General features: G+C 46.9%; 2 protein-coding genes across 15 annotated transcripts in view; both read left to right on the top strand.

Annotated features, from left to right (window-relative positions):
* LOC142412444 (inhibitor of growth protein 5) overlaps positions 1 to 6,555 on the top strand; it is a 20,468-nt gene extending 13,913 nt beyond the window's left edge. For 7 of the 8 annotated variants that reach the window (XM_075507696.1, XM_075507699.1, XM_075507697.1 and 4 more), the window contains 6 exons: positions 615 to 808; positions 1,904 to 2,072; positions 3,108 to 3,251; positions 3,708 to 3,850; positions 4,672 to 4,837; positions 6,095 to 6,555. In XM_075507696.1, the coding sequence (XP_075363811.1) occupies positions 615 to 808; positions 1,904 to 2,072; positions 3,108 to 3,251; positions 3,708 to 3,850; positions 4,672 to 4,837; positions 6,095 to 6,354 (1,076 nt within the window). In that variant the 3' untranslated portion in view covers positions 6,355 to 6,555. Of the gene's footprint in view, positions 1 to 614; positions 814 to 1,903; positions 2,073 to 3,107; positions 3,252 to 3,707; positions 3,851 to 4,671; positions 4,838 to 6,094 lie in introns of those variants that run through there. The other variant, XR_012776487.1, reaches the window with a different exon arrangement.
* GAL3ST2 (galactose-3-O-sulfotransferase 2) lies at positions 6,371 to 20,050 on the top strand. Of its 7 annotated transcripts, none has more exons than XM_075507710.1 (5): positions 6,371 to 6,411; positions 15,256 to 15,366; positions 17,413 to 17,499; positions 17,928 to 18,207; positions 18,299 to 20,050. In XM_075507710.1, exons 1-5 carry the CDS (start codon positions 6,371 to 6,373, stop codon positions 19,157 to 19,159), a joined length of 1,380 nt encoding a protein of 459 aa, XP_075363825.1. In that variant the 3' UTR covers positions 19,160 to 20,050. The 7 variants fall into 7 exon arrangements, 6 of the variants coding, with proteins under 6 accessions (XP_075363825.1, XP_075363824.1, XP_075363827.1 ...); XR_012776488.1 differs by lacking the exons at positions 6,371 to 6,411; positions 15,256 to 15,366 and adding an exon at positions 15,689 to 16,277 and having other exon boundaries at positions 18,299 to 19,247; positions 19,741 to 19,832; XM_075507709.1 differs by lacking the exons at positions 6,371 to 6,411; positions 15,256 to 15,366 and adding an exon at positions 15,441 to 16,277.

Below are 20,050 nucleotides of genomic sequence, written 5' to 3'. Positions count from 1 at the left end.
GATCAGCAAGGTTCAGCCCAGCAGCGTCATAAGGGGCATCACAGGTTTGTTTCATCCAGGCTCCTGCTGCTGATGTAATGCTTAGCTTATAACAGTAGCAGATGTAAAAATACATCTGGTGGCAGAAAGAGGAAGAAAGAGAGAAACATGGACATCCTATTACCTCTTTATAAATCTAGATGAGAAACCCAGCAGATGGAGCAGAATGACAGTGTTGAAGAAAACACGTCATAACTACACTAGCAGAGAGAAGGGAAGGATGGGGAAAACTTACAGGTTGTTTGGATTTGGAAAGTTAGGAACCAGGCTGGATTGAGTATTTCAGTTCTTAAAAAGAGAGAGAGAGAACAGCAGGCAGAGATATACTTAATCTCATTGTGTTTAACCAGTCCAGAGTTGTGGATGACCAGATGTTAAGGCAATGGCAAAGCTCCCCTCGGCTTGAGGAGGGGTTGGACAATGCCCTGTAGCATGCATGTACTTCTTGTGTGTTTAAATTGAACCCCAGGAAGTTTTGGAGGAAGAGGTGGCTGCATCTGCTTGTACTTATCCTGCCTCTTTAGGCAGCACCTTCTTCTTGGGCATCGGCTTGTAGCAGGACGTTTATGTTTCAGGAATCCTTGTGTGCCAAGCTGGCTGCATCTTGGAGAAACTCAATGAGTACGTGGAGGAGCAGGGGTTTATCATGCCACTTGACTTGGGAGCGAAAGGTAGCTGTCACATTGGTGGTAATGTGGCCACAAATGCTGGAGGCTTACGGCTCTTGAGATACGGCTCTCTCCGAGGGACAGTGCTAGGACTGGAAGTGGTAAGGCGAGTACCTGGCAGTTCCCTTCTGTGTTTGAACCTCTACTTCTTACCCTGTTCCCTGCTGTTCTAGCCCTTAGCTATCCATTATGCAGACAAGTTCCTCTCCAGGCTTCCACTCTTAACTTTTCCTTGTATGGCTCTTTTGAGAAGGGTCAAGAAGTGTCTTCATGCATGTAACGTGTTACTGCTACCGCAGTTTCCAGCTTCCACCTCTGTCCTTACTGACGGAAGTGATATTAGCTGGTTTTCTAATCCAGAGAAGAAGGTGAAGAGAGATTTGGTGATGCCCAAGTTACCCGCATGAGATTGGTTCCTCTGTGGAGTGGTGGGTCTCTGAAATGCTCTCTGGAATGCTCTGCTAAATCCATCCTACAGCACTCTTCCAGTGGCTGCTCACTCGACTTTTAATAGAGCTGTCTGCTTTTGGTTTGTTTGGCTGCTGGCTTTCTCCTAGAGTCTTTCCTGTTCCTCAGCCTGCTTCTGCCCTACAGGCCTGTGCTTCTGTGTGTAAAGGCTGGGATTAGTGGTTCTAAAAAAAATTGGGGCTTGGGAGCAGGAAATAAATTGGGTAGGTAACAAAAGCCTGGTCTGGTTTTATTGTGTAGGCCCAGAAAGGAGAGCTTTTGTCTCTCAGGTTAGTCCCTCTAGCCTTTAATAACATGTCTTAGAGACATTCAGTCTTGATTTAAGGCTCAAGTGGTGGAGGGTTTACTTCATTCTGGTTAACTATGGTCACTGTTTCAAACAGCGTTCCTTGTTTCTGTTGAATAATGGGAGCTAGGGCTGCAGAGAATGGCTGATCTTGTCCACCACTGGTAAGAAAAGTAGAGCAAACTTGATCTTCTGTTATTACTTGTCCTGCTGGAACATGTGCAAACAGCACTGTAAAAAAAGAAGCAGAAGAGTTTGGGGGAAGACTCAGGTAGGATATAGAGGGGAATGGAAGAGCTGGGAATGGATGAACAGTGATGAGACTGCAGCTGGTGTCCACTGCTCAAGGCTAGTGGCAGCTTTTCATCAGCTTGGTAGTAGACAAGCTTATGACCACAGATTTCTGCATAGGTGCTTTGACTGGGTTTCCGTATTCCCACAGGTGCTGGCTGATGGCTCACCTCTGGACTGCTTGGCGTCTCTGCGCAAAGATAACACTGGCTATGATTTGAAGCAGCTTTTCATCGGATCTGAGGGGACCTTGGGAGTTATCACTGCTGTCTCCATACTCTGTCCTCAGAAACCTAAGGCTGTGAATCTGGCATTCCTAGGTAGGAGCTGATATTAATAGTTGCACACCTGAATTCAGAGGCTGGGAAGGGAATAGGAATGGAGAGAAGAAAGCACTGATTAGCCTGCTGAGCTAGACTACCAGCATCTGCTTGTTTCTGAGAAATAGAATGGTGCTGTATGTTAAAATACCTGTGCAAATATTTTACATCTGTGGTGTAAACATGTAAAATACCTGCAAGGGCTGGTTGCTCTGCAAGGGAAGGGGAGCCAGGAGCTTAGCAGGATGAAGAGGCAGGCAGGACAGTGCCCTCGGTGACAAGGGCTGAGGGTCTTGGTACTTGACAGTACCCGAGCGAGGTGAGCGGGGCAAGTCTGGTGACAGTAGGCAGAGGCAGCCACGATCCAGCGGTCACTGGGTGAGTCCATAGTGACAAGGCAAGGCTGGGAAGTCAAGTCTGCAGGTCATGGTCTGGATCAGCATGGTACATGGCCAGGAACAGCTGCTTAAAAGCTGCTTCTGAGTGAGCCCCAGCAGGGCTGTCCCTGCTGAGGCTTTTTAACAGAGTTGTTTGTGGGGAGCCTTCACTGAGACTTTTTTTTTCTCAAAAACCTCTAAGGCCAGCAGGGGCTTCTCAAACAGCTTGCTTGTATCAGATGTGCCCTTGAGAGCAGAGAGGTAGACGCCAAGTGCTGACAGACCTGTGGAATATGTGCAGTGAACCCCAGAATTTGCCTGGACTCTCACAGTGGCCTTTAAATTTCTGTTGGGTTGCCTTGCCTGTGCTGAGAACTGAGGGTGGGGCAGACATTTTGGTATGAACTGTTCTAGAGTGTTCAAGAGGTCTTTGCCACAACAAAGACTAATTGCTATATCCTCCTGCTGTTCTGCTCTGAAACCTTTCCCAGCTCAAACCAGTACAGGAAATGCTTATCTAAACCTGCGAAGGGTAGCAGTTTACATTTTCTAGAGATGGGAAATATGACTTGAAGCCTGATAGACTTTAAAAAACTTTTTACAAGGTTTTGGGGGGCTGTTTTTTTGTTCCTGATTCCTCTGTGTCTACTGTCTGAAGGGTGTCAGAGTTTCACGAAGGTTCTGGAAACATTTACAACCTGCAGAGCCATGCTGGGAGAGATCCTGTCTGCCTATGAGTTCATGGATGAGAAGTGCATGGAACTGGTTGAGAGACATCTCAAGCTGTCCAGCCCAGTGACAGGTACCAGTGTCATTTGTGCTGTAGAAAGAGGCATTGTACTGCTTGGGGATTTTTAGCCTAGTTTTATATATATGTCTGTGTGTGTATATATATATCTCTATATATATATATGTCAAGGAGCATGTGGGCATCCCTCATAATTTTTGTACCCAGTATTCAATTCCAAACACATTTGGTGGAGGTCTTTAAAGATAAGACTTTTTACTTCTACATGTTCCCACAAAACTGCTAGTTTTCTGAAAAGTGGTTGCTAGGTAAAGGATAGAGGATGTAAGTGAAGTACCCTACAGATAAGAGATTGCCACTTGAGCTGCCCTTCTGTGCGGCACCAGAGAATCTGGGCAGTAGAGTGACCTTGTGAAATGTGCCAAGCTTGGGAAAAGCTCCAGAACCTGCAGTAAATTCCTGTGCTTTTATCCCAGAGCATCTGCTTATTCTGTTCTCCCTCACTTTCAGGCAGCCCTTTTTATGTTCTAATTGAAACTTCGGGCTCCAACTCGACCCATGATGAAGAAAAATTGAACAACTTCGTAGAACTGGCCATGACTTCTGGTTTGGTCACTAATGGAACTGTGGCAACGGATGATAAGAAAATAAAGGCAAGTCATCGTTTCCTCTTGCGCAAATCTCTTTGACATGATTCTCTACCTGGATTTGTATTTTTAATAGGGAAATGTTCAGACTGATGTTTGGTGTAAATGTCCCTGAGTGATCTGGTAGCTTATTTGGCATATTGAGTAAGAACGCTAAGAGAGAATACTTACCACTGCTGATTCTTCCCAGAATGCCTGAGTATTTGGGGTTTCAGTGGATGTTTTCTCTTTTAAAAAGATCAGAATCATGAATTACATCTCTCAGGAGTTGCTGGGGTAGGACCCAAACTGCCTGAAAACTATTGAAACCAGAAGCTGAGTTGTCAGCGAGGCCAGGAGTGAGCAAAGTCCTGTAGGCCAGCATGACAGTGTGTTAGAGCCAGAGACTGTGGTCCCAGGGAACAAGACAGACATCTAGTGTCTCAATGAGGAGGAGAGTGATTTGTGTCTGCCCAATGAACATGAGTCTTTTACACTGCCCCATGTTTCTTCCAGTCCCGGTTCTCAAACCGACCCTTGCAGTACTAAACTGGAAGAGGCACATGCCCACTGCTTGGGAAACCGAAAACAGCTTTGGAGAGAATGCCCATGCCTGTGTTCTTTCTATCTGTGGTACTGTCAAGCTTGAAAAGTTGGTGTATCACTTTACTGTACAATGCTGCCAAGAAAGTGTTATTACTAGGTTCCAAGAGGCAGAGGATATCGAGCGAAATCTGAAGTTGATGTTATAAGGGAAGAATCAAGGCTCTTTTTCCCTCCATGCCACAAAGCATGGAACCCAAGAGGTACTTGGTTTATTTGGATTTCTTTGATCTTTGATTCATTAGATGCTGTGGAGCCTGCGGGAGAGGATCACAGAGGCCCTCACTCACGATGGCTATGTCTACAAATATGACATCTCTCTCCCTGTGGGAAAGCTGTATGATCTCGTGACTGACACAAGGGTTCGGCTGGGCCAGAGTGCCAAAAACGTGGTGGGCTATGGCCACTTGGGTAAGTGGAGATGCTGGGAAAGGAGGTGATTGCCCTTTTGTGCTCCAGGTTTTGCTGTGCAACTTCCTAGTAGTTTTAAAGGTTGTTTTTACATTAGTGAGAGGCATAGACTAAATAGCTGAGAGCTGTCGGAAGAGGAGGATGCATAAGGATCTTCATGTTTGAATTTCATTGCTTTCAGACTGTATTCCATATATGCTAGCCAGCCAGCCACTTGAACTGGTCATTTGTATCTTCTTGCTCTGTACTTTCTATTTAAGTATGTAGGTTGTTTAATTGGACCATCAATTTGATTAATGTACTTAGACACATTTGGTAGATAAACACTTTCTTGTCCAAAGTAATTAGTCGTATTGGAAATCAATTATGTCTGAGCCATTAACCCTCCAAAAGAGAGTCATAAAAGTAATGCACAGAAAGGCCAGTACATTTGTCAGAATGCTTTGAAACTAATTTGATTTTACATACAGATAAATTGGTGGCTTAGCAGAGCTGTTCAATTTAAAAAAACAAAACAAAACCAAAAAAACAGAACACTCTTCAGCATGGTTAATTTGGGATTATTTCAAAGACATGGAAAGACAAGTCTGCATAACAAAGGCTGCCTCTGGAAGCTCTTGGTATTGAGGATTAAGCTGTGTACTGTGAGGGGTTGCTGGGATGCAGGAGGAGGTTCTGGAGTGAGAATGAGTAAGTTGTGTTTATCTTTGTGTGTTTTGTCTTCCGAATACCCAGCAACTATGGGCTTAACCAAATACCATCACACGCAAGTAGCAAAAGGAGAAAATGTTCTGCTGCTTTGTTTCTGTTGACACAGTGCCAAAGTGCATTTAGAACATTGCACAAACATAATAGGGAGAGAGAAAGTGATGAAGGGCCATATTAAAATCTAATGATCATTATGAAATACCATTGGGGAAGCCTTTGGCATGCCATCTCAATAGTGGGACAATAATTAATGCAGCACAGCTGTTTCAATTTTTAAATCACAAGAGTGGGAATTTGAAAGTAGCTTAACTCAGGACACTTCCTCAAATACTGTACTGAAAGCATGGAAAAACAAAGATCCTATTTGAATTATTTGTACAGGGAGAGGCCTGATGTTTGTAGAAGGACAGTGAACTTGTCCTTTTTCGCACAGTTTGGAGACTAACAAAGGCACTGTTGTTTGAGTACATCGAGGAGACAGTAATGAGTCTCCATTGCAGGGCCATTGAGTTTTTCTTACAGACTGACCTCTGCAATGTTTTGTTCCAGGAGATGGAAACCTGCACTTGAACATCACAGCGGAGTCCTATAGCCATTCCCTGCTGGATGCCATTGAGCCATTTGTATATGAGTGGACTGCAAGATACAATGGCAGTATCAGTGCAGAGCACGGACTGGGCTTCAAGAAAAAGCAGTTCATTCAGTACAGCAAACCCAATGAGGCAGTCTTTCTAATGCAGCGTTTCAAAGCCATGTTAGACCCCAAAGGGATCCTCAATCCTTACAAGACGCTGCCCTCCAGTTCCTGAGAGCACGCACTGAGAAATGAGCAGATACCATCACACGAGGATGGCATCTCTAGCTCGGTAACTGCACTTTAGCCATAACAAACTGATGGATCAAGCAAGCACGTGGAATGCTCCTTGTTTTATTTCCATAGTGTAATGCAACAAGTAAAGGAATGTGGTTCCTCTGTTCAGGGGTGCCTGCTCTTTCTTAATAAGAGCACATTACTGATTTTGACCGTGTGGATTTCCTATTTAATCTGAACACTGAAACCAAGCATGCAGATACTGTGTGTGGATATTCCAACTCTCTTTCCCCTTAGTTTGCTCTGATTTATTAGTGAAGTGACACCAGCCAGAGGAGGCATTTTCTCACTCGGGGTGTGCAAGTGAAGCATCAGAAGCACAGGAGAAGAACCTGTGGATGCTATACCACCATCTCCAAGTGAAAATGTTGCTCTTCCTCACTTGTTTTGATCTAATGTGCTTGTCCAAAAGCCCACAACATCAGGTTATGGCCTCTTTAGTGATGCCACCTGCAGGCTGTCCCCAATAGGCATCAGTGTTGTCCCACGTACAGTATGCAGGTACAGGTTTGCAGTCCTGGAAGGACTGGTTAGAGAAGAGAGGGTGCCCGGAGACCTAACTTCTGGGTAGTATCAATTGGAGGGGCAATGCCAGCAGCCAGGCTGAGGGAGGGGATTCCAGGATGTCTGTCTGGCAGGGTCATGCTTTAGGCATGCCATTATTTCCTCCTTCCTTGTCTTCCAGTCTGTCCTTGAGCGCAAGTCCTGATTTGCTCTTGCAGAGGGCAAGAGCCATTATCTTAGTAGTTACAGAGATATGTAGAATCTGTATCCCTCCCAACCAGCAAACTAGATTAGGCTGGGTGGAGGTAATGACAGATAAAGTCACCCAGAGTTTTCTCTGCACTGTGCATGTGGTGCATTAAGGCAAAAGAGATTTCTGTGCATACCAGCACTAATTTATTTTCCCGAGGTGCCCCCTTACCCTGGCAGAGGTGGTTCTGAAGCTCCCCGGCCAGTGGGCAGACCGGTGCCTGCAGCCAGTGCCCTGCTCGGTGCTCGAGTCGGTGGGGCCACAGAATGGTTCAGGCAGCTGTTATCCAAAAGCAGCTTGAAAGATGTGGCAATAGTCAGGAAAATAAGAGAGCAGGAAAATAAAATCAACCTATCTGGCATTCAGGAGGATCCCTGATTGCAAAAGATGCATTAAAAGAAAGGCTTACTCAAGCAGGAGGGGGAGAGAAAGAAGATGGTGGTATAGGAAAGTATCAGAAGTCAGCACAAGACCTAATGGAAGACGAGGGTTATCTTATTTTTAAAGTAGGCTGATTTTACTCATATTCATTCTCTCATCACTTTTGCATGCCCACTCACAAGCTTGTCACCTGTTCTGCATGTCCGTATGGTCTGGCCAGGGACACTTGTGGGAGGATAAGGGATGTTTTGACATGTCTTTTATACCTATTAGGAGTCACATTATGGAACAATCCTTTTGACTTGGGATCTTGCTTGATCCTCACAAATCCCAGGCACTGTCTCTGTTTCCTCAGTTTGAGTATTTTTTTAGTGAAGATTTTAGTAAGGCTTTTGATACTGTCTCTCACAGCATCCTTCTGGACAAGTTGTCCAACTGTGAGATGAGTGGGTTCATGGTGCGCTGGGTGAAGAACTGGCTGAAGGGCAGAGCTCAAAGGGTTGTAGTGAATGGGGCTACATCTGGCTGGTGACCAGTCACCAGCGGTGTTCCTCAGGGCTCAGTCCTAGAGCCAGCGCTGTTCAATATTTTTGTCAGTGATCTGGATGCAGGAATTGAATGCACCATTAGCAAGTTTGCTCACAATACCAAACTGGGAGCGCTGTTGACTCTCAGGAAGGACAAGAGGCCTTGCAGAGGGATTCTAGATAGATTGGAGCATTGGGCAATCATCAATGGCATGAAATTTAACAAGTCCAAGTGCCGGATTCTGCGCCTGGGACGGAGTAATGCCAGGCACAAGTACAAATTGGGAGAGGAGTGGCTGGAGAGCAGCCCTGCAGAAAGGGATCTGGGGGTGCTGGTTGGCAGTAGGCTCAATAGGAGCCAGCAGTGTGCCCTGGCAGCCAAGAGGGTAAACCACATCCTGGGGTGCATCAAACACAGCATAATCAGCCGGTCAAGAGAGGGGATTGCCCCGCTGTATTCAGCGTTGGTGCAGCCTTACCTTGAGTACTGTGTGCGGTTCTAGACCCCACCATTTAAGAAGAATGGGAAGGTCCTTGATTGCGTCCAGAGGAAGGCAACCAAGCTGGTGACAGGACTGGAAGGCATGTCCTATGAGGAGTGGCAGAGGAGTCTGGGTTTATCTAGTTTGGAGAAAAGGAGGCCGAGGGGTGACCTCATTGTTCTCTACAGCTTCCTGAGGAAGCGACATGGAGAGGGAGGTGCTGATCTCTTCTCCCTGGTATCCAGTGATAGGATGCATGGGAATGGCTCAAAGCTGCGCCAGGGGAGGTTCAGACTGGACATGAGGAAGCATTTCTTTACTGAGAGGGTGGTCAAACACTGGAACAGGCTTCCTAGAAGGTGGTCAATGCCCCAAGCCTGTCAGTGTTCAAGAGGCATTTGGACAATGCCCTTAATAATATGCTTTAAATTTTGGGTCAGCCCTGAAGTGGACAGGTCATCAGTTGGACTAGATGATCATTGTAGGTCCCTTCCAACTGGACTGTTCTATTCTAAGATGGGGGGGTTTGTTGTTTTGGGTTTGGGTTTGGTTTTTTTTTTTTTTTTGCTACAGTCTATCTCTGTTTTGAGATGACAGGACAGATTGTCATTTACATTTTGGTGTACAAAACCACATTGTCACCCTTCTGTTATCAGAAGGCAGGCCAAGCCATCTGCTAGTGAGTCATCTCCTGGTCTACTCAGTGTTTGCTAGTTACATCCGTATTTACCAATATGTCACTCTCTTAACCCAGGCTCTGTAGTATCCAAATGAAGCAGGTGATTGGTGTCACACTAACCTGACCACCTTCTACAACAAAATAACATTTTCTGTCGACATGGGGAGACCAGTGGATATTGTTTGCCTGGATTGTCAACAAAACGTTCAACACTGTTTCCCACAGTCTTCTGGACAAGCTGGCAAGGCACAGACCAGATGGGTGATCTGTGAGATGGGTGGAAAACTGGCTCACAGGCTGTGCTCAGGAGGTGGTGATCAATGGTTTTTACTCAGGTGTACTGGTTTGGGAGGCCTCACCAGACTCCATGAGACTAGGAAAGGTGGTTGTCTTACCCAGTAGCTGTCTTGTCCATTAGCTGCTTTTGAGTGATTTGTGCTCTTCCACAATGCAGTGAAATAGATGTTTCATCCAGAGCCTTTTTCTTGGAAGAAAATCATCCTACAGTCTTTTTTTTTTTTTCCCTGTTTTTAACCAGAACACTGTCTCTACAAGGCTGCAAGCTGTTGAATTGCATTGAGGATGATGGCTTACGCTCAGCACTGTGTTGCAACTCTCTTCACGATACAATTCTAAGGTCACAACTTTCTCAAATTGGCCGCATGGATGCTTTAAACTCCGTATGTTACGCGACCTGCAGTGCCAATATCTAGGCCTGCCCTCTGGTCTCTTCCCTTCAACTCCATCTTTCTGCTTTCAGTGCACTCCCCACCTCTCCCTTCATTCCTCAGGACCACCCAGAGAGGAGCTGATCATCTTTTCTTCTGGGGTTAAGTAGAGTGAGCGATGCCATCATTAGCAAAGAGAAGACAGATGTGAAACGCAATCAGCCTGTGCTGCTTGTGTATCAGGTGATGCAAAAATATGGAAAGTCCATGATGTTGTTAGAGAAGAAATTTACAGGACTTGTGTTCTGCCAAGTTAAGCTGATGTAGCTCATTCTTTCCAGATCAGGCTGTTTATATTCTCTGCCTTTTTCCTATGCCATTCTTTCTCTTTTTTTCCCCCAAAGCACTGACAATAATTGTTTAAAATACAGGCTTTACACGTGAGTGGTTCTTTTTGGGAAGCGGAACTTTCCATACTGCCTTTTTTCAGCTACATATGGAGAGAGTGCTAGGGGGGGAGTTAGGGCTGACAGATAACGCTGTGGCCAGGGAAATTCTGGGACAGCTACCTTTAGCCATCTTCCTAACACATGAAGATCCATAAGCTCAATGTAAGTTTACTGTTTCAGCTAAACAATAGAGCAATTACCCTGAGGGAATAGAAGGGAGGAGTTATTGTAGGGTTATTTTATAGTATCTTTTCTAGACCTTAAACACCAGTAGTATTCTTCTCTTCTGTGTTCTCAGTGATGCTTTCAAATATTGGTTCACTGGTGTATATAGGAGGGAGAGACAGGGTGCGTACATATATGTGTGTGGGGGTATTTTTATAAAGAATCATTGTGGTAGGAATTTCTTGTCCAAAATTCTGTTTTTCTGGGACAGACTTAAATATTAGAATGATGTGGATGTGGATGCTCAACACTTTGAAGCAGTGGTCTTCTGGCACAATGAGGAAGCACTTGGGTCGCTGTACTGGTTTTGGCTGGGTTAATTTTCTTCATAGTAGCTGGTATGGCACTGTGTTTTGGATCTGTGACCACTGTTGATGGCACAGAGTTTTAGCTGTTGCTGAGCACTGTTTGTACAGCATCAAGGCCTTTTCTGCTTCTCACCCCGCCCCACCAGCAAGTAGGCTGGGGTTGTGCAAGGAGCTGGGAGGGGACGCAGCTGGGACAGCTGACCCCAACTGACCTAAGGGATATCCCACACTATATGACGCTGTGCTCAGCAATAAAAGCTGGGGGAAGAAGGAGGAAGGGGAGCGTTCAGAGTTACGGTCTCTGTCTTCCCAAGTCACTGTTACGCGTGATGGAGCCCTGCTTTCCTGGAGATGGCTGAATGCCTGCCCACAATGCGAAGTAGTAAGTGAATTCCTTTTGCTTTCCTTGCGCACATAGCTGTTGCTTTACCTGTTAAACTGCTTTTATCTCAACCTGCAAGTTTTTGTACTTTTACCCTTCCGATTCTCCTCTCCATCCTGCTGTGGGGGCATGAGCAAGTGGCTGCATGCTTGTTCATGTACAACACCCCAGCAGAGAGCAATGAATCAATTGTAAAAGTGTAAAAAATGGTCTTTTGTTATTCATGGGCTCTATCAGCTTCTGAACAAGAAATCGCACGGCTGACATATAATGTAGCAGGAGAAATAAATCTGTTAAATGTGGCCCCCCTGCCAGCAGCAGCTGACACTGTGCCAAGAATAACCCTAGAAATTCTTCGTAAAACAGCATGTTGGCTTACATTCTACCAAGAAACTCAAGGAAAGCAACCCTATACCTTGCTAATCTCTGACTTGGAGCTGGCCTGAGGAAGCTGTGAGTTAAAAAGAAATCCTGTATATTTGGGCACTCTGAAGACTTAGCAACGTAGGTGAAGGATACCAGAATGCTGAGGACTTGGCTCTTGGTGTGGCAGCTTGGGCCCCCAGCATACAAGGTTTAGAAAGGTGGCACCATGGGTAGGGAGGGAAAGGGGACCGTGTCAGGAGGTGCATAGGAAGTGGCATGGCCATAAAAGACCAAAAGCAAAAGCTTAATCCTCTGTTCCAGGCTGGGAGATGTGGGTAAACTTTTTCTTGCCCAAATGAGGAGAGCATCAGCTTCATCCCTGGCGTGGGGAGCAGGGAGATTACACCACCTCCAGACTTGCAGGGCAAATCCTGCTCTCCCGGGACAATTTAGAACCATGAAACCCAGTTTGTGAAGTGCTGGCATACAGGAACCTTGGTGGAATCTCAAATTCCTGTGTAATGCAAGTTGTAATGGTTGTTAATAACACCAGAAAGTCACTTTGTAGATGAACCATAACATAACACCTGTTTAGGGGTAGGAGCTCTCTCTCCTGAGGCCTAGATACAGCAAAGTCTCTAAGCTCTTAACCTCCAGGTACAATAATTGCATTTTCACTGGGAAAGAGTTTGAAGTCTAAATGGGGAATTCCCAATAGGTGAACATTGTTCCTGTTTTGCTGTTGTCCCTAATTTCCTGTTGCCAAATGTGTCTGGCATAGAATTATAGTCCTAAACCACTGAGCAAGAAGTGGAGGAAAGGCATGGCAGGCACTGACCATGGCACTAAGTGGCGTGGCGGTGTGCAGGGAAGGGGCACTGAACAAGTGATGTGACGGTGTGCAGGGTGACAAAGGGGCCGATGATGCCCTCCTCCAGCCCCCCCGTCAGGATAGCACCCTGCCCAGATCCTGCTGTGAGCCCCCCATGCCTCCCTCCCGCAGCCAGGTGAGAAGGGGGTCCCTGCTAAGGGGTCCCTGCTAATTCCTTACTTCCCTGCAAAACTGTTGCAAACCCTGTCTCCTGAGGCAGGTCTTTGTACCTGTGTTAATGTCATGCCATACCAGTGCTTTTCATGGCTTATTAATTAACTTCCACCCACCCCTGGGAACACCTAGCCACTCCCTTTGTCCTCACCTATCCCAGCCATTTATAGCAGCAATGGGATGCCAGAAATAGAGACGCGTACAGTAAGAACTGGAGGAGCCCATAGACAAAAGGAGTATTGGAGTGGATTTGCAAAGGAGATATTTTCTAGCTTGCAGCAGTGAGGCAGCATGAAAAGCCCTGGGTGCACTTTAAGGTAAGTGGAGAGGGAGGTGAATGCTATGGGTGCAGAATTAAAACATGGTTTGTAGAAAGGTCTGGTTCAGGTAATCCATGTAAGTTGTTAATAACCTATAGAGTTAGTTACAGTTTGCTCCAGGGTAGAGATTAATTTTGCTGTGAATGTTTCTTTCCTGTATTCCACGTCTTTTAATTTGAAAGAACCTTGTTAGGTCGACACAGAGGTCTGTTATTTTCAGCTTAAGCCAAATGAACAAGAAGGTTGTCCCAAGCCTTAAAGCATCTGTAGTGGCACCTCCAAGTGCAACCTGAGAGGTAGTTTTCCATGTTTTCTTCCCAGCTGGGAGATGGCACAGTGCAGGTCGGAAAGGCAAGCCAGACCTCTGGTGCCAGCCCTGCTGACAGATCTGCAAGTTTTTTGGCTTCTTAGAAGAGTTTTGTGACTTAGCAATCAGCTCCCAAGTGCTTCCTCAAAGGGCTCCCAGGCTGGTTGCATGTCTTGCATGCTTAGGTAACTTTTTGTGCAACATTTGAATCGTGGCTTTCTCTCTTGAACTTTGCTTTGCAAAAGGCTCTATTAATGGGGTAAAAAAGTAGATGGTGGCTCTGATCATACCATGTGACTCTCAGCTACGTCGGGCTTCACGCATCCCAGGTGAAATGCTTCCTCGCTGTTGTGCGAGGAAGGAAGAAATTGCCGCAGCCATGATCTCATGCGTCATGCCCTCCATGCTCCCATTGATATGCCGGATGGTTATGAAATCCCTCTGCTTATCACTGTAACTGTTTGTATGAAAGATCAGCTCTGTCTTCTGTAACACCAGGTACTCCTGCGGTTCACCTTCAGCCTGTGTGTGTGAGACAGTCAACAGCGACAGCTCTCGGTTGAGTGGGACTTGTCTTTCTTGAAGGGATTAAGGATGGGAGATATTTTAGCCAACATTGAATATGGTGTCTGTTGGCCCAACACACACAGTTTTAGAAGTGGCTTGGTCAGAGACTTGCAGTCTTGTGACAAAGGTGTGTGTGTGACACTAAGGGAACAGTCTTTAAGAGTGGTGCTGGCTCTTACAGAGGTGTGCCAGGGTGGTGGGTGCAGAAAGGGTGGTGTGCGCCCTTTGTGCAGGTTTGCGGGACATGCTGAAGCCAGTGACAGCCCCTGCAAGTGCGGCCGCAGGTGCCTGAGCCCTGGGCAGTAATGGAGACAGGACCCCCTGCAGTGATCGGGCACAGGGCTCAGCTGCACAAGCGCACTGAGCAGCACCCTGCATACCTGCAGCCCTCTCCTCTCATCTCCCTCTGGTCTCCATTTTCCTGTGCTCCTCCCTAGGAATCACCTTGATCCTTGCCCTTGGCCCTTCCCCTGTACACCTCCATTGCTTGCCTTTGCTGTGGTTGGCTGCAGTCCCATCCCTGTCCCCGCGCCCTGCGTGCTCCCCAAGCTGGAAGGCAGATATCTTTCCATCCATACATCCCCAGGCAGGGGAACAAACACCATGCCACAAGGTAGCATTGTTTGGCAGCCCCAGGACAAGAAGCCCATTTCTGCATGAGGACTAGCACCTCCATGGCCCACATGCCGAAGAAATCAGTCTATCTTGCTCCTTAAAACTGGCCGTTCCAGGAAGCTGCCATGGTTTTGGCAAGTCCGATGTAGGCTGGGCAGCCACCAGTCACAGTGACAGCACGGACATCGCTTGGCTGCAGGTTGCTGTTGTTTTCAGGACAGTGCCATGAGGAGTGGAGTGACGTCTGCACGGCCCCTCGGGGCTCGCTGGTGGCACACTGGTGCCCATAACTTGCCCACTGGGCATGTTTGGCACTGCAATACCAGACCCTCATGCTGCACCAGCAACACTTTGAGGCTTTATGTGCCTAGATCATCTGGACCATTATGCCTTCCTGTGTCTCCAGGCGCAAAAGCCGGCTGTCATTTGCGGCTTTCGAAGTGTATCCAGACGAAACAGGTCTGCTGGGAGCATCCAGTTAAGCTGGAGATGGGCTCGGTGTGCTGTACGTGTTTGGGGATTTGGAGGCAGGACAGCACTATGTAATCGCTTATTAAATGACTGTTAAAATATCATGGGATGCCTTGAGGTGATAAGATGTAGAGGTCTACAGAGCCTGTCTTTTTGCAGTAGAAGGGACTGGTAATCCTTCTGGAGCATATTGTGATCCTGATCTATCTTCAGGATTCTTTTAGGTGTATGTTGATTTTTTTGCCCCATAAAACATCAATCTGAGTGTAATTCTCTCTGCTTGCCATTTCAAGGACACTGCCCAAACAAACATGGAACGTTATCGCATGCATTAAACTCTACAAGAAAGGTGCAGAAGAAGGACATCACCAGACCGGCTTAGGAAAGACCTCCAGGCAGGCAAGGTGGTGCATTTTGGAAAACCATCACATCAATGTTTATCGCTTCAATCAATGTTTATCACATACAATCACTTCAGTTTAAATGAAAGACTGAAAACATAGGCAGGGGCTGCATTCAACAGATGTGAGCCTGCTCGCTGCCTGTGGACCCCTCTGCATTTCTTCTTCTGTCTCATCTCTACTTATATACACAGAGCGATCAGAAGGAAAGGGGGTTGTCTCATCCCCATCCCTCTAACAGGCCTGGGAACAGAAAATGAAGAAATACTGATGAAAGACTGCCTGTAGTTACATCTTTAAACTCTTCATGCACAAGCTGTGCTGCAAATTCATGTCAGAGGTTGGTACCAGCCAGCTTCCCTGGCTTTGGGAAGGGCTCTTCCACCCAAGGATTTCCCACTTCGGCTGGGGTGCCATTGGATGAGGACAGCGCTCTCGTGCAAAGCAAATCTTGAAGCAAAAGTGGTTTTGGGCAGATTTGCATGGCAAACAAAGTCAAACGTTTTCTGCAGTGCCGTCACAGTGTTGTGACATTGCTGCCTGTCTCCGTGCTTCCACTGTGTTTATATTCAGTTCATGGCTCCCTGATCACAGCTAGTGCAGCTGGCTACAATGGCTGTGTTTTTATGTGCAGCTCTTCATGTTCTGTTGGACTTAGCTCCCATCATCTCTCCAGTTTCCCATGGTCGGATCCAGGCTGTCACAGCCCAGCTTGTCATACTGTGGCCAGTCAGAGGGAGGCTGTAGACCATGCCAGATAAAGCTGGTGTTTGCATTCTTGTAAAGCCAGCTGGAAGGAGCAATTCAGTGTCTTTCACATTGTACAAGCTGGAGGCTACAAAAGCCACCACCCTGCACAGCAGGACCATGCATGAGGACCCCTTGGCCAGCAGGACAGTAGAAAGGACCACCAGGTCCAGCCCACAGCAATCCATGTGCCCCTATCGACCCTCAGACTGGGCAGGCTTGGAGCCTTCCTTGCTCGCCTGGGGGAGTGGGAACCACAAGTGTGACCATCCCATGCTGTAAATGGGACTATATCTTCTCAAAACTACTTAAAGCCCAAGCCAGATCCGCTGCATTTTGGAAATGGCAGCTGAAAACATGGAGTTCAAACTGAGTTAAAAAAGCTTTTAAGATCAGAGAAGTCAGATCAAGCTTGGTGATGAAAAGTTCCTCTCTGGTGGGCATCAAACCTTTGAAAGATTCTGTACGTGTCCCAGCTAGAATGCACTGCTGATGGTACATCATGGTTGCCTAATTAGTGCTGGCAAAGACTCGCCCCTCGTCATTATCCAGGCAAAGCATAGGTAGATGAGGTGCTTGGTCCAAAGGGCTGCCTCTGAGCTTTGGCCGTTTAAATTCTGGCCAAGGTGAGAAGATCTGATGAAAGGGAGACCTGGGTGAGGCTGAGCATGAGAGCTGGGCTGGGAGGAGGAGCTGTTGCAGCAGGGAAGCAGTCCTCTTGTTTGAAATCAGGGTGTAATTAGTCTGTTACAGGTGCTGTTGGGTTATTAATTGGTTTTCTGTATTGAAAAATCTCAGTTGTACTGAAAAAAATCAGTTTAGTGTTTCTTTGAGATCCCCATCTTCTGGAGTGATGTGATTACAGGAGGTGCTCAGCTTTCTTACCAAGAAAATCCTTATACCCCTACAAAGGGCTCATTTTCTAGCTCTTGGTGGTTGCTGAGGAAAGCTTGAAGTGAATAAGCTCTAAAGCCCCAGAAAACTGAAAGAAAAGCAAAATAAAAGGCAGCGGAGCAGAGCGGGAGGCTGTTGGAAGAGCTTAGCTCTGCCTGAAGTAGGCTGTGTCTTGCCAAAGGCCAAAATTAGGAAAGTGGTAGTGAAAGTGCACTTTCTTACTGTCCTGCGTCTTAACACCAGAGCTGCTGACACAGCTGGGGGAGCCAAAGGTGGCTGGCCTCATAGAGACATAAAACTGTGCTGCCAGTGATAAAAATTCCCAAGGGCAATATGCAAAGTTTGGTGGTTTGTATTCGGGGAGGGACTATCAGATAAAAATCCACTGAAACTCTGCTTTCTTTCCAGGCATATCAAATGTCTCATCATTTTCAACCTTTGCTTGGGACTCATCTTCCTGTCGGGATTCTTCCATATGAAGAGTAAAAATTACATGTAAGTGAAGCAGAAGTAAAGTTGCATGACTTTGTCTGCCCGGGGCAGCAAGGATCTGACCTGTAACACTTGATTTAACTCTCGTGGGATTTAGGTTAGTATTGGAAGGGCCCAAAGTTAGGTCCTAGATCCACATTTGGGCAGGCAGGGGATCAAATTAGCCAAAGTGCAGCTCTTAAGGGCAAAATCAGCCATATGGAAAAAGAAAGGGGGATCAAGCTGAAGTCTTTGGGTAAGTGAGGACATGGAGAAGCAGAAAACTGTCCAACATCTACGCTTGAGGGATGGAGCTTGTTTGGGCTGGTGCCTTGCACCAGCTGTGGGTGTGGTATCAGAAGGAGAACCTGCTGGGGTTTGGCTTTGCCAGGTCTCAGAGATGGGGTATGGTACTGGAGAGACTGTTTTCCCCATCTGTTGCCTTTCTGCAGAATCTCAAAGAGCCACGAGGAGCTGCTGATACCTTCCACGCCTTGTGACGCCAAGACTAACGTCATGTTCCTCAAGACCCACAAGACGGCCAGCAGTACTGTCTTGAACATCATGTTCAGGTTTGCGGAGAGGTACAACCTCACCGTTGCTCTCCCAGCTGGCCAGCTCGTCCACCTGGGCTACCCAAATACCTTCCTGGCCCACTTTGTGGAGGAATTCCAAGCCATAGGACAAAACTATAACATCATGTGCAACCACCTGCGGTTTAACTCCTCAGAGGTAAGAAAGAGCCACAATACCTGCGGAGAAACCTGGCTGAACAAGCAGCACCTCCAGACTAACAGCTTCTCTTCTTCCTCTCCGCAAATAGGTGCAAAAGGTGATGGCAGCAAACACCTTCTACTTCTCCATCCTGAGGAACCCCATTGCTCTGCTGGAGTCTTCCTATGTCTACTACAAGGACAGTGTCCCTGCCTTCAGAACCTCCAAGGATGTAAACGAGTACCTGGCGTCACCCATGAAGTATTACCATCCAGCAAATTATGAGCAAAACATCTACGCCAGGAATATCATGTGGTTTGACTTTGGGTATGATAACAATGCAGAGGACAACAAAAAGTACATCCAGGCGGTCTTGAAGGAGATTGAACAGAACTTCCACCTGATCTTGATAGCAGACTACTTTGATGAGTCCATGATCCTCTTGAAGCACACTTTGTGCTGGGATCTGGATGACGTGATTTACTTTAAGCTCAATTCCAGAAGCCAGGACACTGTCCAGACCTTGACTCCAGAAAGCAAGGAGCGGATAAAAGTGTGGTGCTCACTGGACTGGAAGCTCTACCTGCACTTCAACCAGAGCTTCTGGAGGAGACTTGAGGAGACCATAGGACTTGAGGATCTGGAAAAGGAGGTGAATCACTTGCGAATGAGACAGAAGGAGCTCGTAGAGACCTGTCTCTCAGACCAGGAGGCAGTGGGGAAGGATCACATCAAGAACAAAGCTCTCCTGCCTTTCCAGTCAGGGGCTACAAATATCCTTGGGTACAATCTCAAACAAGATTTAGACAACAGGACTCTCAGAACCTGCCAGAAAATGGTTATGCCAGAGCTCCAGTACACGTCCTATCTTTACGCTGTTCAACACCCGCACAAGAAGAGGAAGCAGTTAGGCTTGCCCTTGCTGTGGACCACTTTCCAGGAGAAGATGCAGCTCCCAACTCCCAACTAGGGCATGCGACAACCCACTGCGGTTTCCCACGGCTTTGCATCACCCCACATCTGGCACGTGGCTGGCCCACAGGACTCTTGTGCATGAGGTGGGGGACTTTGTTCTGGGCCACTGAGCTGGTGGTGGGTCCCTTTTTGGGGACCTTGAGCCACAGGCTCTGCGTTGGCCAGATCCTGCGTGATCCCTCCTCCCCGCTCCCAGGCAGAGGGAAAGCCCACTGCTGCTGATCACTGGGCAGGCTTTCAGCTGGCTTAGGCATTCCTGCTTCTTAATCATTAATCACAGGCTTAATAATTTTGTTTGTGTTTGACTTTATTTAATAGCTGTCATTATGTCCAGGCTGTTCACAGCTCACTAGAGCAAGTCCTGATTTTCAGCGTTTAGAGGAAAAAAGGGAGGGAGAGGGAAACAAGGAGGAGAGCGCAACAAGGTATGCTGGTTTTGGCTGGGATAGAGTTAATTTTCTTTATAGTAGCTAGTATGGGGCTATGTTTTGGATTTGTGCTGAAAACAGTGTTGATAATACAGAGATGTTTTAATTGTTGCTAAGTAGTGCTCATACTAAATCAAGGACTTTTCAGCTTCCCATGCTCTGCCAGGTGCACAAGAAGTTGGGAGGAGACACAGCTGGGACAGCTGACCCCAACTGACCAAAGGGCTATTCTGTACCATATGCTCGGTATGGTCGTCATGCTCAGTATATAAAGCTGGGGAAGAAGAAGGAAGCGGGGGACATTCAGAGTGATGGCATTTGTCTTCCCAAGTAACCATTACACGTGATGAAGCCCTGCTTTCCTGGAGATGGCTGAACACCTGCTGCCGATGGGAAGTAGTGAATGAATTCCTTGCTTTGCTTTGCTTGTGTGCACGGCTTTTGCTTTACCTATTAAA

The sequence above is a fragment of the Mycteria americana genome, chromosome 7, assembly GCF_035582795.1.
Source record: "Mycteria americana isolate JAX WOST 10 ecotype Jacksonville Zoo and Gardens chromosome 7, USCA_MyAme_1.0, whole genome shotgun sequence".
NCBI classification, from domain to species: domain Eukaryota; kingdom Metazoa; phylum Chordata; class Aves; order Ciconiiformes; family Ciconiidae; genus Mycteria; species Mycteria americana.
This window is presented reverse-complemented; position numbering and strand designations above follow the sequence as displayed.

What these genes read in the sequence shown, in the direction of transcription:
- GAL3ST2 (XM_075507709.1), top strand. Translation starts at nt 16,114, where the DNA reads ATGCCAGATAAAGCTGGTGTTTGCATTCTTGTAAAGCCAGCTGGAAGG. An exon ending in ACAGTAGAAAGGACCACCAG is followed by an intron (nt 16,278 to 17,412) that starts GTCCAGCCCACA and finishes CTTTCTTTCCAG; the next exon opens with GCATATCAAATGTCTCATCA. An exon ending in ATGAAGAGTAAAAATTACAT is followed by an intron (nt 17,500 to 17,927) that starts GTAAGTGAAGCA and finishes GCCTTTCTGCAG; the next exon opens with AATCTCAAAGAGCCACGAGG.